At 35.9% G+C, this 13,891-nt stretch overlaps 1 protein-coding gene across 2 annotated transcripts; it reads left to right on the forward strand.

The window, feature by feature from the left end:
• Nucleotides 1-761: 761 nt before the first annotated feature.
• Nucleotides 762-7,214, forward strand: LOC107480348 (cellulose synthase A catalytic subunit 6 [UDP-forming]). Of its 2 annotated transcripts, none has more exons than XM_016100475.3 (14): nt 762-1,273; nt 1,990-2,185; nt 2,283-2,518; nt 2,624-2,723; nt 2,803-2,986; nt 3,302-3,568; nt 3,658-4,003; nt 4,133-4,270; nt 4,496-4,621; nt 4,709-4,921; nt 5,015-5,291; nt 5,368-5,576; nt 5,679-6,029; nt 6,202-7,214. In XM_016100475.3, exons 1-14 carry the CDS (start codon nt 1,193-1,195, stop codon nt 6,787-6,789), a joined length of 3,312 nt encoding a protein of 1,103 aa, XP_015955961.1. In that variant the 5' UTR covers nt 762-1,192; the 3' UTR covers nt 6,790-7,214. The 2 variants fall into 2 exon arrangements, with proteins under 2 accessions (XP_015955961.1, XP_015955962.1); XM_016100476.2 differs by having other exon boundaries at nt 763-1,273; nt 5,380-5,576.
• The last annotated feature ends 6,677 nt before the right edge of the window (nt 7,215-13,891 follow it).

Genomic DNA, 13,891 nt, shown 5'->3' on the forward strand with positions numbered 1-13,891 from the left:
AAATTTATTATTTTTAGTCAATAATTAATTATTAAATATAAATATTATTTTTATAAAAAATTTTTAATATTTTTTTACCAAACCAAACCTAATAAATATCCAGAATCTTGCCATTTTAATCTGGCTATGATTTGACAAATATTGCAATTGTTTAATATTTTATTCTATTAATTATTATTATTATTGACTTGTGAGTGTAAACTCAAAAATAAGTGAGAGTAAATGATGTTCAGTTCCACACCCATGAATTAACAAAAAAGCAAAATTATAATAAAATTAGGGATAAACAATCAGTAATTTTTATATAAAATTAACAGTTAATTATTAAATAATAATTTAGTTAAATTTATTAAATAATTTAATAATTTTTTAATATTAATTTTACATTTAGAGAATGTGAATTTTTACAGAGTGAGAAAGGCTTTTACTATTAAGTTTTCCCATTTCAATTAACAGTGCCGACGAAATGTGAAAAAAGATTAAAAGCAGAAATTATAAAAATGAGATGATAAGAATAAAGAAAGAAAAGTATCCACTCATTTGCGTTTCATAAATTATTATTCATTCACCAAACTCCGGTGGGGGCACACCGCATACCCTGCGCCACCACCCACCCTTATACTAACCCTCTTATTTATAAATTATAATTATAATTATTTAATTAATTAATTATCATATTTTTGGTCTTTTTAATAATGAGTGAGTGAGTGTCTCTCTCTCTATCTGTATGTAAATGTAAATGAATTGAATTGAATTGTCCTTCTCTCTTACGCGTCTTTATTTCCACACACACAACACTTTTTTCTCTTTCTCTATCTATCTCTCTCTGTTCTTGTTGTGTTGTGTGTGTGCGTTGTATTCTACTCTCTCTCTCTTCACTTTCTCTCTCTAAAAATACGTTGCCATAGATTTGGAGCAGCCGTCGGTGCTCAATTTTTCATTCTTATACTCTCTTCTTGTTATCAGTTATCAATTGCAGAACAAAAAAGAAAAAGAGTGGGATATTTTGGATCGGTTATTGATTTTTCATGTGACGGTTGTTGGTAATGGTGATGGTGGTGGTTGGAGGCAATGCGAAAGTGGATCTCGTGACAGACTTGCTTTGATTCCAGAAACCAGAAGCTACTGAGAGGAGAGGACTAAGCAGAACAAAGCAAGCAGTGTTTGTTTGTTTGATTGAGGCTGAGGCAAGATGCACACTGGAGGAAGACTTGTTGCTGGTTCTCATAACAGGAACGAGTTCGTCCTCATCAATGCCGATGAGAATGCACGGGTATGTCTTCTTCTTTTCTTTTCGGGGTTTTTCCATCTCTAGTACAATAGGGTTTATGAAACCATTTCTTTCCTCCAATCTTTTCTTCTTTCATCTTTTCATGTTTACTCCGCTGCAGAAACTACCCCTCTTTGTTCTTCTTGGTTTCTTCATTGTCGGTGGTTGACTTGTTCATACTACAGCTGTCGCTTGGTCCTACTTTTTCAATTTTTCTTTTTTTCCCCCTGTATTAATCTTTTAGATTGGAGATTCTGCTCTATAAAAATTGGAGTTGGATATTTGTTGTGTTGGGGATATGCTTCAGATTTGATTGTTTGAGCTTCTATATGACCATTCTTGGAGTAATCATCGACAATGCTTACAGATTCTTGTGATATTAGTTAGAACAATAGTTTGACTTGTGAGGGTTAGGAGCAGATTGCCAATCATTTTGTCACATGTGAGGAGATTTGATGTGATGCGTATCATATACTAATACCAATTGGGTTTGATTAGCCTTGAAGAAATCGATAATTGAGTTTGTATATAGATTTTGTCTCTTTTACTTTGCCATCATTTTCTTCATTGTTTGCGCACTTGGATTCGATTTGATTCATTTCCTTTTTGCAATGCAAGATTTTATTTGTTCAGGATCTTTCTTAAGTTTTGTCTAGAGTTGTAAATCAGGTGCCGATAACTGAAGATTTTGTGTTTGGATTTTGGTTTTGTCTTCTCAGATTAAGTCTGTCCGGGAACTGAGTGGGCAGATATGTCAGATTTGTGGGGATGAGATAGAGGTCACAGTGGATGGGGAGCCCTTTGTTGCTTGCAATGAGTGTGCTTTCCCTGTTTGTCGGCCTTGCTATGAGTATGAAAGAAGAGAGGGGAATCAGGCATGTCCCCAGTGTAAGACCAGATACAAGCGTATCAAAGGTGAGATTGCCTTTCTTCTGTATTCCTCATGTTGAATCTTGTAACTTGCCTCTGCTGCCGACATTATCCTAAACTCTTACCAATGAATGAACTACAGGTAGCCCCCGTGTTGAGGGCGATGAAGATGAGGATGATATTGATGACTTGGACAATGAGTTTGATTATGGGGATCCTGATGCTTTTGGCCCCATGCCAAATTCAGATTCATTGTTTTCTGGACGCCTTAACACCGGGCGTGGTTCTAATTCTAATATATCTGGCATCCCAACAAATTTGGAAAATGGCTCTCCTCCTGTCAATTCCGAAATCCCACTCTTGACTTATGGGGAGGAGGTATATCCTCAAAATTGACTGCTTGACATGTTTGATTTTCCTATGATGAGTTTGTTACTTCTCACAGGCAAACCACAATCCCTAATACTATTTTATTCTCTGCAGGATCCTGAGATATCTTCTGATAGACACGCTCTGATTGTTCCCCCATATATGAATGGGAGCAGAGTCCATCCCATGCCCTATACTGATCCATCTATTCCAGGTAAGTCTTGTGAAGTTGTTTAGACATATTTCATGTTATCTGTATCTGTTGACTCAACCCGATTCTTGTTTTCTAACAGTGCAACCGAGACCAATGGTGCCAAAGAAGGACATTGCAGTATATGGGTATGGCAGTGTGTCTTGGAAAGACAGGTTGGAAGATTGGAAGAAAAGGCAGAATGAAAAGCTTCAGGTGGTGAAGCATGAGGGGGGCAACAATGATGGAAATTATGGCGATGAGTTTGATGATCCCGATTTGCCCATGTAAGTCTCTCACTCAGAATTCTGTTTTGTTCCCCTCTATGTTTTGAGATTTCACACTATGGTTGGAGTGAAAGCTGAGTGCCTATCTATATGACATTGAGGCCAAACTTTTTGTGTCTGGTAGACATTTAGGACTTAAACATCATTCTATTTGGATATGGGTATCTGTATTTGTTAGTTGAAATGTGTTGCGTTGTGCTTATGTTTAGAGAGTTGCAAGTTTAACATCAACAAAATAAATCTTTTTTTTATCTCCTTTCTGCTATATATTTTTGTTTGGTTATTTAACATTTCTTCCCCCTTGTACTATTTCAGGATGGATGAAGGACGGCAACCACTTTCTAGGAAGCTACCTATCCCTTCAAGCAAGATAAATCCATACAGAATGATCATAGTGCTCCGTCTTGTAATCCTTGGGCTTTTCTTCCACTATAGAATCCTCCACCCAGTTAATGATGCATTTGGTTTGTGGTTGACATCAGTCATCTGTGAAATATGGTTTGCTGTATCATGGATAATGGATCAATTTCCAAAATGGTACCCAATACGTCGGGAAACATACCTTGATCGTCTCTCTCTTAGGTAGTTGAACCTGCCACATCGTACATTTTTATTGCTCGATTTGCATTTGTTCCAACCCAATTATATGTTGACTTATTACATTGCTGTAGGTATGAAAAGGAAGGGAAGCCATCAGAGTTATCTAGTGTCGATGTCTTTGTCAGTACAGTTGATCCCATGAAAGAACCACCGCTGATTACAGCAAACACTGTGTTATCTATTCTGGCCGTTGACTATCCAGTTGACAAAGTTGCTTGCTATGTATCAGATGATGGTGCAGCCATGCTTACTTTTGAAGCACTTTCTGAGACATCTGAATTTGCTCGGAGATGGGTTCCGTTTTGTAAGAAATATAATATTGAGCCCCGGGCCCCAGAATGGTATTTTGGGCAGAAGATTGACTATCTGAAAAACAAAGTGCATCCAGCATTTGTCAGGGAAAGGAGAGCAATGAAGGTTCCATCTTAATCCTCTTGCTCTTATTATTATTATTGTTATTATTATTATTATTATTATTATTATTATTATTATTATTCACACACTTAGGAAGCCAACATTTGACAATATGGGCTCTTTGGTGTACAGAGGGATTACGAAGAATTTAAGGTGAGAATTAACAGTTTGGTCGCAACCGCACAAAAGGTTCCTGAGGATGGATGGACCATGCAGGATGGGACTCCTTGGCCTGGAAATAATGTGAGGGATCATCCTGGCATGATTCAGGTAAAGATGAAGTGTCTAGTTGTTGACTTTCTGTTACTCGTTAATACCCTGCTTGCATGTGGATATCTTTCCATGATATTCCAATGATGTAGAGTATAATGAAAGCATTCATACTTTGCACACATAGTCTACTCTTCCTTTTGCTATCATCATTCTTTGACTACTGGACTTGATTTCAGTAGTCTCATCTAACGAATCTCTGGTAACCTTCTTTGTATTATACAGGTCTTCCTTGGCCAGGATGGTGTTCGTGATATTGAAGGAAATGAGTTACCCCGATTGGTCTATGTTTCTAGAGAAAAAAGGCCAGGCTTTGACCACCACAAAAAGGCTGGGGCTATGAATGCTCTGGTATGTTTCAAGTAACTTTTAGTTTAGTTCAGGTTCAATGGTGATCTATCATCCATGGCCTTATATAGTGTGAATTTGTAATAATAGGTACGAGCATCAGCAATTATCTCAAATGCGCCTTATCTTCTGAATGTTGATTGTGATCACTACATTAACAATAGCAAGGCACTTAGGGAAGCCATGTGTTTTATGATGGACCCTCAAGCTGGGAAGAAGATTTGCTATGTACAATTTCCCCAAAGATTTGATGGTATTGATCGTCATGATAGATACTCAAACAGGAATGTTGTATTTTTTGATGTAAGTATCAGTTTTCTGTTTTCACTTGTTTAGATATCTTTCTTTCTTCCATTTTGACAAATAGTAATGTATTGGTACCCTAATTGTAAACAGATCAACATGAAAGGGTTGGATGGAATACAAGGTCCAATTTATGTCGGAACTGGATGTGTTTTCAGAAGGGTAGCACTATATGGATATGACGCACCTGCTAAGAAGAAGCCCCCAAGCAAAACCTGTAACTGTTGGCCAAAATGGTGCTGCTGCCTGTGTTGTTTTGGTTCTAGAAAGAAAAAGAATGGAAGTACCAAGGAGAAAAAGAAGAAGGTGAAGCACAGCGAAGCATCAAAACAGATACACGCACTTGAAAATATTGAGGCAGGGAACGAAGGTAACAATTTTCATCATGTCCTTGTTGAATCGAAATGTATTCTTTAAGAAAAGTTCTGGACAATATCTCTAAGTAGATTCTGTTTCAGGATCCAACAATTTGAAGCCATCCAACATGTCCCAAATGAAGTTGGAGAAGAGGTTTGGGCAGTCTCCAGTGTTTGTAGCCGCCACACTCTTGGAAAATGGTGGAGTTCCACATGGCATTAGTCCTGCATCACTTTTGAAAGAAGCTATCCAAGTTATCAGCTGTGGTTATGAAGACAAAACCGAATGGGGAAAAGAAGTAAGTTCTTAAGATTATTCTTGTATATACTCTTTGAAAAGCTAGCTTTTCAGTTCTTATATTTCTTCTTTGGAGCTCACAATTTATTTGGCTTATCACCAGGTTGGATGGATATATGGTTCTGTGACAGAGGATATCTTGACTGGATTCAAAATGCACTGTCATGGTTGGCGGTCTGTGTATTGTATCCCCAAGCGTCCTGCATTCAAGGGGTCAGCTCCTATCAATCTTTCAGATCGTCTACATCAAGTTCTTCGGTGGGCTCTTGGGTCTGTTGAGATATTTTTCAGCAGACATTGTCCAATCTGGTATGGCTATGGTGGTGGTTTAAAGTGGTTGGAACGATTCTCATATATCAATTCCGTTGTATATCCCTGGACTTCCCTCCCATTGCTGGTCTACTGTACTCTACCAGCCATATGCCTTCTAACCGGAAAATTCATTGTACCCGAGGTATGGTTCTGTCCAATATCTGTGTGTATGGAGAATCTTGTTTATAAACTGATGGTATAAAACTACTTTAAAGGTTATACTAAAAAAAAGTGAAGAAAAAGGAAATTGACCAATCATAATAAAACTAAAAATGAAGTCACAGCTATTAACACTAATTTTCTACCTCATGCAGATTAGCAACTATGCCAGTCTTGTGTTCATGGGCCTCTTCATATCGATTGCAGCAACTGGTATCCTTGAGATGCAGTGGGGTGGTGTTACCATAGACGACTGGTGGAGGAATGAACAGTTTTGGGTGATTGGAGGTGTTTCTTCACATCTTTTTGCCCTGTTCCAAGGTTTGCTGAAGGTTTTGGCTGGTGTCAACACAAATTTCACTGTCACCTCAAAAGCAGCCGACGATGGAGAATTCTCGGAGCTCTATCTCTTCAAGTGGACATCACTGTTGATCCCTCCAACTACGTTATTGATCATAAACATTGTTGGTGTCATTGTTGGTGTGTCAGATGCCATTAACAATGGTTATGACTCATGGGGACCTCTGTTTGGTAGGTTATTCTTTGCATTGTGGGTGATCATCCATCTGTATCCATTCCTCAAGGGTTTACTTGGTAAACAAGACAGGATGCCCACCATTATATTGGTGTGGTCGATCCTGCTGGCCTCCATCTTGACTCTCATGTGGGTTCGCATCAACCCGTTTGTGTCAAGAGATGGCCCTGTCTTGGAAATTTGTGGATTAAGATGTGATGAGTCTTGAATAAGAGAGCTGAAGGTGTTTCTCAGCTATACTGTATGTTGAAGAAGCAGGGCGTGGTGTTGGATACGCACGCATCAAAAGGGTTTCACGAATTTTTGGGTGGGAAGTTGTATTTTTCGGTTGTGTAGATAAAGAGGAAGGAGATAAAGTGGGGGGAGAAGGGGTGGCCGATACATTGTTACCTGTAATAGGGGTTTTTCATTTATTCTTTGATTATATTCTGTGCGTTTTAGTGTTATTCTCTTTCCCGTTTGATGTATTCTTATAAGAAAGAGCATTGAATGATAAATTATTCCCTCTTAAAAATGAGGGAACTCAAGAATCAGTTGTCATATTTGAAGTATCGTTCTTGTTTAAAAACTTTGGGGACATGGACTATCTTCCTCATTTGTAATACCATCAGCTATGGATATTCTTGTTCCTCAGGTGTTCATGTTTATTTAATTTCTCTATACTTCTGGATAAGACTCGATACAGGTAAATAATGCATTGTGGATTTGCTGCTATAAGTTCCTTATTTTTGCATATTTTTATAGTCTTGAGATTTTTAACTTGAAACAGGTTTGTTTTCATTAGAAATTTGACGGCAATGTTAGTTGCTTCTAATATTCACTTTCAAGAACTCTTGTGGCCACACCTGTGGTCTTAGTCAGTACAACAATTAAGATTGCAAATGAATGTTGGATAAAATAACTCATTGTACAAATGCATATTACTGTGATCACACATGAAATCTGTGTACAGTGGGTTGCATTCTGTCTTTTTGCTTTACTTTTGTACTCTAGCCAGTGTCTGAAATCTGTGTCATAAAAGCACCACCAAGAAACATATATGCTTATCGAATTCTGAATCAAGTTGCAGAACTCGTGACAGGAAAGGGCAATAAAAAAACGTCAGTCCTTACATATGTAGCACCACCAGAATAAGACAAACGGAGAATAACACGAAAATACAAAGTTGTTTCATTCAAACAATAGATGTCGTAAGTACAAGCACCGCGTTAAGAAAATTAGTTGACATGATTCACATAAATTACATCTTTAACTTAGTATTGAAATTTGGATGACACGATCCACATACATCTTAATGCTTAGTTCAACAAATTTTTTCCATCAATTTTTTCTCTAGTATGGGAGAGAAATTAGCACAGTTCCAACTCATTAGCGGTTTTCTTTTACTGAAAGAAATGAACGAAACAAAACAGTGGCCTTAAGAAGCTACTACATCCCCAAGAATAGCTTCCTCAAGCTCAACTCTTTAGCATTTTAATCAAGCAAATGAATAAATTATCAAAATTGCTCCTAATTTTATACGATGGCGACAGAAAAATAATCTAAAGTTTCGTATTAGCAAATTGCTTATGTATATGATCCATAATTTTGTAGAAATATTTGAATAATTATTTAAAAAGTACATTAAAATAATAGTATTTTTTTTAAAATAAAATAAAAAATAAATAATTTTTCAAATAAGATATTTTAGCTTTATTTTTTAAAATACAATTTTTTTTTTGTAATAAGGGCAAGTTCGCCATACTCCCAAACTCTATATAAATTATATAGAGTTCGTCGCATCCCCCGAACTATATGATAGGTTTCCAAAATAAAAGCATGTCTGCTGGAGAGGAGATCAGAAAAACACAATATCCTTGTTTATTTTCTTTCTCTTACTGTTGACATTTTCTCTACGATGTCAAGGAATCCATTGTTATCCATTCATTACAATGGTGAAATAGTGTATGACGAAGAAGGTTCTATCGTTTTTAGATCGGGGCAACCGATAATTATCTATATGACACTGGAAGTCGATAGTTTAACAATTTTGAAGAATTTGATATTGTACTCCATCGGGTAGCAAGAGATAAAAAAGGTGAAGAAAATTTACTACAAATATCCGATCGAAGTAGATGGTAGTTTGTTCTATTAAAGGTATACTACAGTTGTATTGTCTCTGTTATTATTATATTTATGAGACTACCGTTGTGAGAAATATTTTTATTGTCTTGAATTAGGTACCGTTTGTGCGACGACGAGGACGTTCGGCTTATAAGGTCGTGGCACAACCGATGGACAAATGTTCATCTGTTAGAATTATTCGTGTATCTCGTTGAGGTGAGTGACCGATGATCATCTACAGATACTGTCAATGATAGTCCGTTGAGTGGAGCTGTTAGACGATCTATCAGAAGGACTATGGTGGATCTAAATATGTACCTGAGGGTAGTCAGGAGGGGTCTAATGTTGAAGTTCGTAATGTTGACTTAATGGACGACGGTGTTGAAAGTCATGATGGTTCTGCTATCAGAGATCCGATGATGGAGGAGTATGAAGTTAACTCCGATGACGGTGAGGATGCTGATGAAGAACCACCTGAAATTCCTAATGATGGTGACGAGGAAGAAGAGATGAACTACTACGGTGACACACAGATTGCTCTGACACAGCTTATCATTTTTCGACCATATGACGGGCCGGATCATTTCACGAGGTTGAATCTCGAAGCAATGACTTCAGATTGGTCGTTTACCTAGGGAGGCCTTGAAGAGAATCCAAGCAACGAGTTTGAGGTTGGACAACAATTTAAGAACAAGGAAGAAGGCATGTTGGCTGTTAAGCAGTATAGCATCAGGAGGGATGTGGATTACACAATAGTAGAGAGTGACCAGTTGAGATATAATGCACAATGTATCCAGTTCGGACCCGGTTGTAATTGAAGCATACTCATATCATATCGTCGAAAGCAAGAAAAGTGAGAGGTTAGGAGATACACTGAGTCTCATGCTTGCATGAAAATTTCGATAGGACAAGACCATGGTAGGTTAGATTCGAAGGTGATTGCGCAACACATTTTCTCGATGGTCAAAGCTGATCCAACAATCAGCATCAGGGTTCTCCAAGGAGGTGTGGAGAATCACTTTGGCAGTACAGCCATGCCAGCACAGTCGAACCCCACGATAATCGGCCACATGTCTGGAGGTCCTCTAGTAGGGATAGCCACCTGATGTGCACCCGAGAGTCAGATGCATCTGGGAATAGGAGACCCCCTATCAACTGCATGATGTACCCCTCATGTACCTCATCAGGCGTTCCTCTGTGGCATCCTGCTCCAGCTCTCCACAAACCTTGTTGTGGAACCAAGTGAGCTTCAAGTCCACTTTGTCTGAGACTGTCTGTCATCTGAGCTAGGAACAACACCCAGAATCTGCTCACATAACTCCTTAGTTGTGTGTTCCTGATGGTGCTGCTCCCACCTACCAATGCATCCACTCACAGGATCACCGTCGATCCTGAGACCCAACTGATAGGCCATGTCCTGCAAGGTGATAGTCATCTCCCTGCACGGTAGATGAAATATGTGGGACTCAGACCTTCACCTCTCTATCAAAGTCGAGGCAAGCGGCCAATCATGCTCAAACTCGACCATATAGGCCACATACTCAAATCCGGCTTGTCTGAGATATGGCCTAATCTGTTTCGGCGGCTGAAAATCACTATTTTATGGTATATTTTGGATTGAATTGAGTGGATTTCGTCAATTATTCTCCCACTTGTTCATGTAAATTGCTTGTTTTTAAGTTTCCTTCCTAATTTTGTGCTATGATTGAAAACATGCTTCTTAGGCCTTAAAATCACTAATTTTTAATCCTCTTTTATTACCATTCGATGCCGTGATCCGTGTGTTAAGTGATTTCAGAGTTTATAGGGCAGGAATGACTTAGAGGATGAAAAGGAAGCATGTAAAAGTGGAAGGAACATAAGAAATTAAAGTTTTGAGAAGTTGGTGTCCACGCGCACGCATGGCTGACGCGTACGTGTGACCAAGCCATAACTAAACTATGCGCGCGCGTGGCTGACGCCCACGCGTGGCCAGTGCAGAGTTTAAGCGACGTGTACGCGTCGCTGACGGGTACGCGTGACGAGCATCACGTGCCTCAATAAAGAGAATTCGCTGGAGAATATTTTTGGGCTGCTTTTGACCCAGTTTCAGCCCCGAAAATAAAGACAAGAGGCTGCAGAGTGAAGCTGGAAGGGGAATGAGAATCATTCATTCACTTTTACACATTTTTAGGTTTTAGATGTAGAATTCTAGAGAGAGATGCTCTCTCCTTTCTCTAGGTTTTAGATTTTTTTTAGTTTTATTTCTTCTCAAATTCAGATTTTCATCTTGCTTTAATGTAGTTTCTTTTTTATCTTTTATTGTTCTAGTATCTTCGTTTATCTTCTCTTGTTGATTTGTTTATTTTTTCCAATTTAGTTTATGAACTCTTTTTTGTTAGATTTAATTCCCTTTTAATGCAATTTGAAGTATTTCATGTTTATGGCTTTGTTCTTTAATTATTGGTTATTGATTCCTTGCATTTGTTAGTCTTATATTTTACTATTCTTTATTAATTTTCTATACTTTTATTTTGTGTCTTCCAAGTGTTTGATAAAATGTTTGGTTGGATTTTAAAATAGATTTTTGTGTTTTTGGCTTGGGTTGATGATTTGAAGACTCTTGAATTGTCAAAGTTTCTTGTTGATTGGTAATTGAAGATTGCCGATTAGCTTGAACTTCACTAAATCTAGTCTCTCGCTATGAGTTGACTAGAACTTGTGAACTCAAATTGATTGTATGCACTTGACTTTCCTTCATTGGTTAGAGGTTAACTAAGTAAAGACAATTTATATTTACCATCACAATTGATGACGATAATGAGGATATGACTTCTAATTCTCTTTTCTTGCTAAGAGCTTTCTTAGTTATTAGTTTATTTTCTTGCCATTTTACTTTCTTGTTTCTTATTACGAAACCCCAAAAATATACTTTCTCATAACCAATAATAAACTACACTTCCCTGCAATTCCTTTGAGAGACGACCCGAGGTTTAAATATTTCGGCTAATTTTATTGAGTTTGATTAAATGACAAACAAATTAAACATTGACCGAGGATAATTTGTTGGTATAGAACTATACTTGCAACATGATATTTTTGTGAAAATCTTTACCGACAATTTTTCTCCATCAGCTGCTGTGTCATCAAATTCTGCCTGGTGCGCAAGATTCGAGGCGCCTACCAAAAACGGAAACAAAAAAATTAGAACGGTGAACACATAAAATAACAAGTTTACTGCTTATTAATTACAATAAGATAAAAAAATAGTTAAAAAAGTGTACCACTCGATCAAGCTTGCCAACAATGTACTCAGCGTGATCCAACCTGTAACTGCAGCTCTATCTAACACAGAATCTAGTAAAACGAAATCACACACACTGAACTCAGTTCTTTTTACGTTAACTAAATTAATAAAAAAATATTTAAATCCAAAACAGTTTAAAATCTTAGTAAATAACTAACTGAACCCTAAATTTTACTAATCAAATTTTTTTCTAGTCTAACTTAACCTAATTAATTATTCAACTAATTACTTTTTGATTTACAACTTAAACTAATTATTCTCACTAAACTAACTAACAATTTACTTTGTTATACTAATTAACATGTTATAGATAATAAACAACAACTATTCTTAAGAACAATAACATAAAAAATTTAACTTACATAAAAACAATTAACAGTAAGTCTAACTAACATGTAAACAGTAAATCTATAACTCTAACTAACATGCAACCTATAACTAATTATTTTATCTAACATGTAAACACTAATTCTAATTAAGCTAAAAAAATTAACTCTAACTAACCTATTATTTATTGACTTGGAACTAAGAATGTCGTCCGCAATGAACTTCACCAGCATCGAACCGACAGAAAAAAAAGACGACCAAAGTGAATTTGGAAGAGAGATTGAAAAAGAAAAATTTTTTAATTATATTTACAATTCATATTTAAAATATTTTTTAAAAATATATATTTAACGTCATAAAAATTTAAAAGTATTTTTGTCTGCACATAAAAAAATTAAAAATAATTTTAGTAGTAAACAAAATGTTGGCACAAAATATGATGGCATTTACATTAATGAGTATTTATACCCTTTTAACAGTTCAACGCAGACGCAATCAATAAGCTTTTAATAAAACTTAAGGGCAAAGAAGAAAATATCACACAGCCTTATTCCCATTTTTGCTGACGTAGTCACGTCAAGTTACACGCTCAATTGGCTGAAGCATGAAGCTTGTGAATTTTATAACCAGTAAGCTTCACACGTTCGTATGTTTCACCTTCTCTTGCTTCATCTCAAGTCAAGTCAAAACTGTTTTCAAATTCACTGAGTGCTGAAAATTGTGAATTTTTTTGTTGAAAGGTCAAACTTAGGAAACTTTGTCATATTTCTTCTATTTCTTTTTTCTTTATTTCCCTGAAATTTTGATACATGGATTAATATATCTAAATACTAGTCACCAAAAAATATATATATATCTAAATACAATTTATGTATGATACAGATTGTATAAAGAAATTGATTCAATAATATATAAAATCTTTTACGGTGACAATTAAAGAAAAATTTTGTTAGATAGACAATAATTTTTGTAAATAATATGAACAATAAATTATAAAATTGATCTAATAAAGTAAAAAAAATTTTATTCTCAAATTATCTCAATCTTAATATTAGGATAACCATCTGTACACACCTAGTGAAATGAATATCTAGTCATTGTTAATTGTGTATGAGTAAATCAAATAAAAAGAAATAACTATCTAATTAAAAATAATGAATATAATTATCTGCATACCTATTGAATTGAACATTTTACATATTTTTTATTCATATTATTTAGTATTTTCATTATTTACTTATATTTTTTTATTAAAAACCCGAACTAATTTAGATTGGATGATTGGTCAGCTCACAAATCAGCTTGAACAAGTGCTAGAGTTTAAATCTTACTTTGTAGATGTGCTAAATCAATTGTCAACATAGACTATTAAATGAAACTCAAATTTATTTCAGATTAGTTGTTAATATGTAGAATTAAGAAATGTGATAGACAACAAAAAAAAATTAAAGAAAACCGAAATAATAATAAAAAAAAGAGTTAGCTTTTTAGGACTCTGTGAAAGATGAGAGAAATCGTGACGCGATAATGTACATAGCTTGCTTTTCTTCCAAGTTGTTCTAACTTGCATAAGTTAACCTATAGCATTTTAATT

This window comes from Arachis duranensis, chromosome 3 (genome assembly GCF_000817695.3).
Source record: "Arachis duranensis cultivar V14167 chromosome 3, aradu.V14167.gnm2.J7QH, whole genome shotgun sequence".
NCBI classification, from domain to species: domain Eukaryota; kingdom Viridiplantae; phylum Streptophyta; class Magnoliopsida; order Fabales; family Fabaceae; genus Arachis; species Arachis duranensis.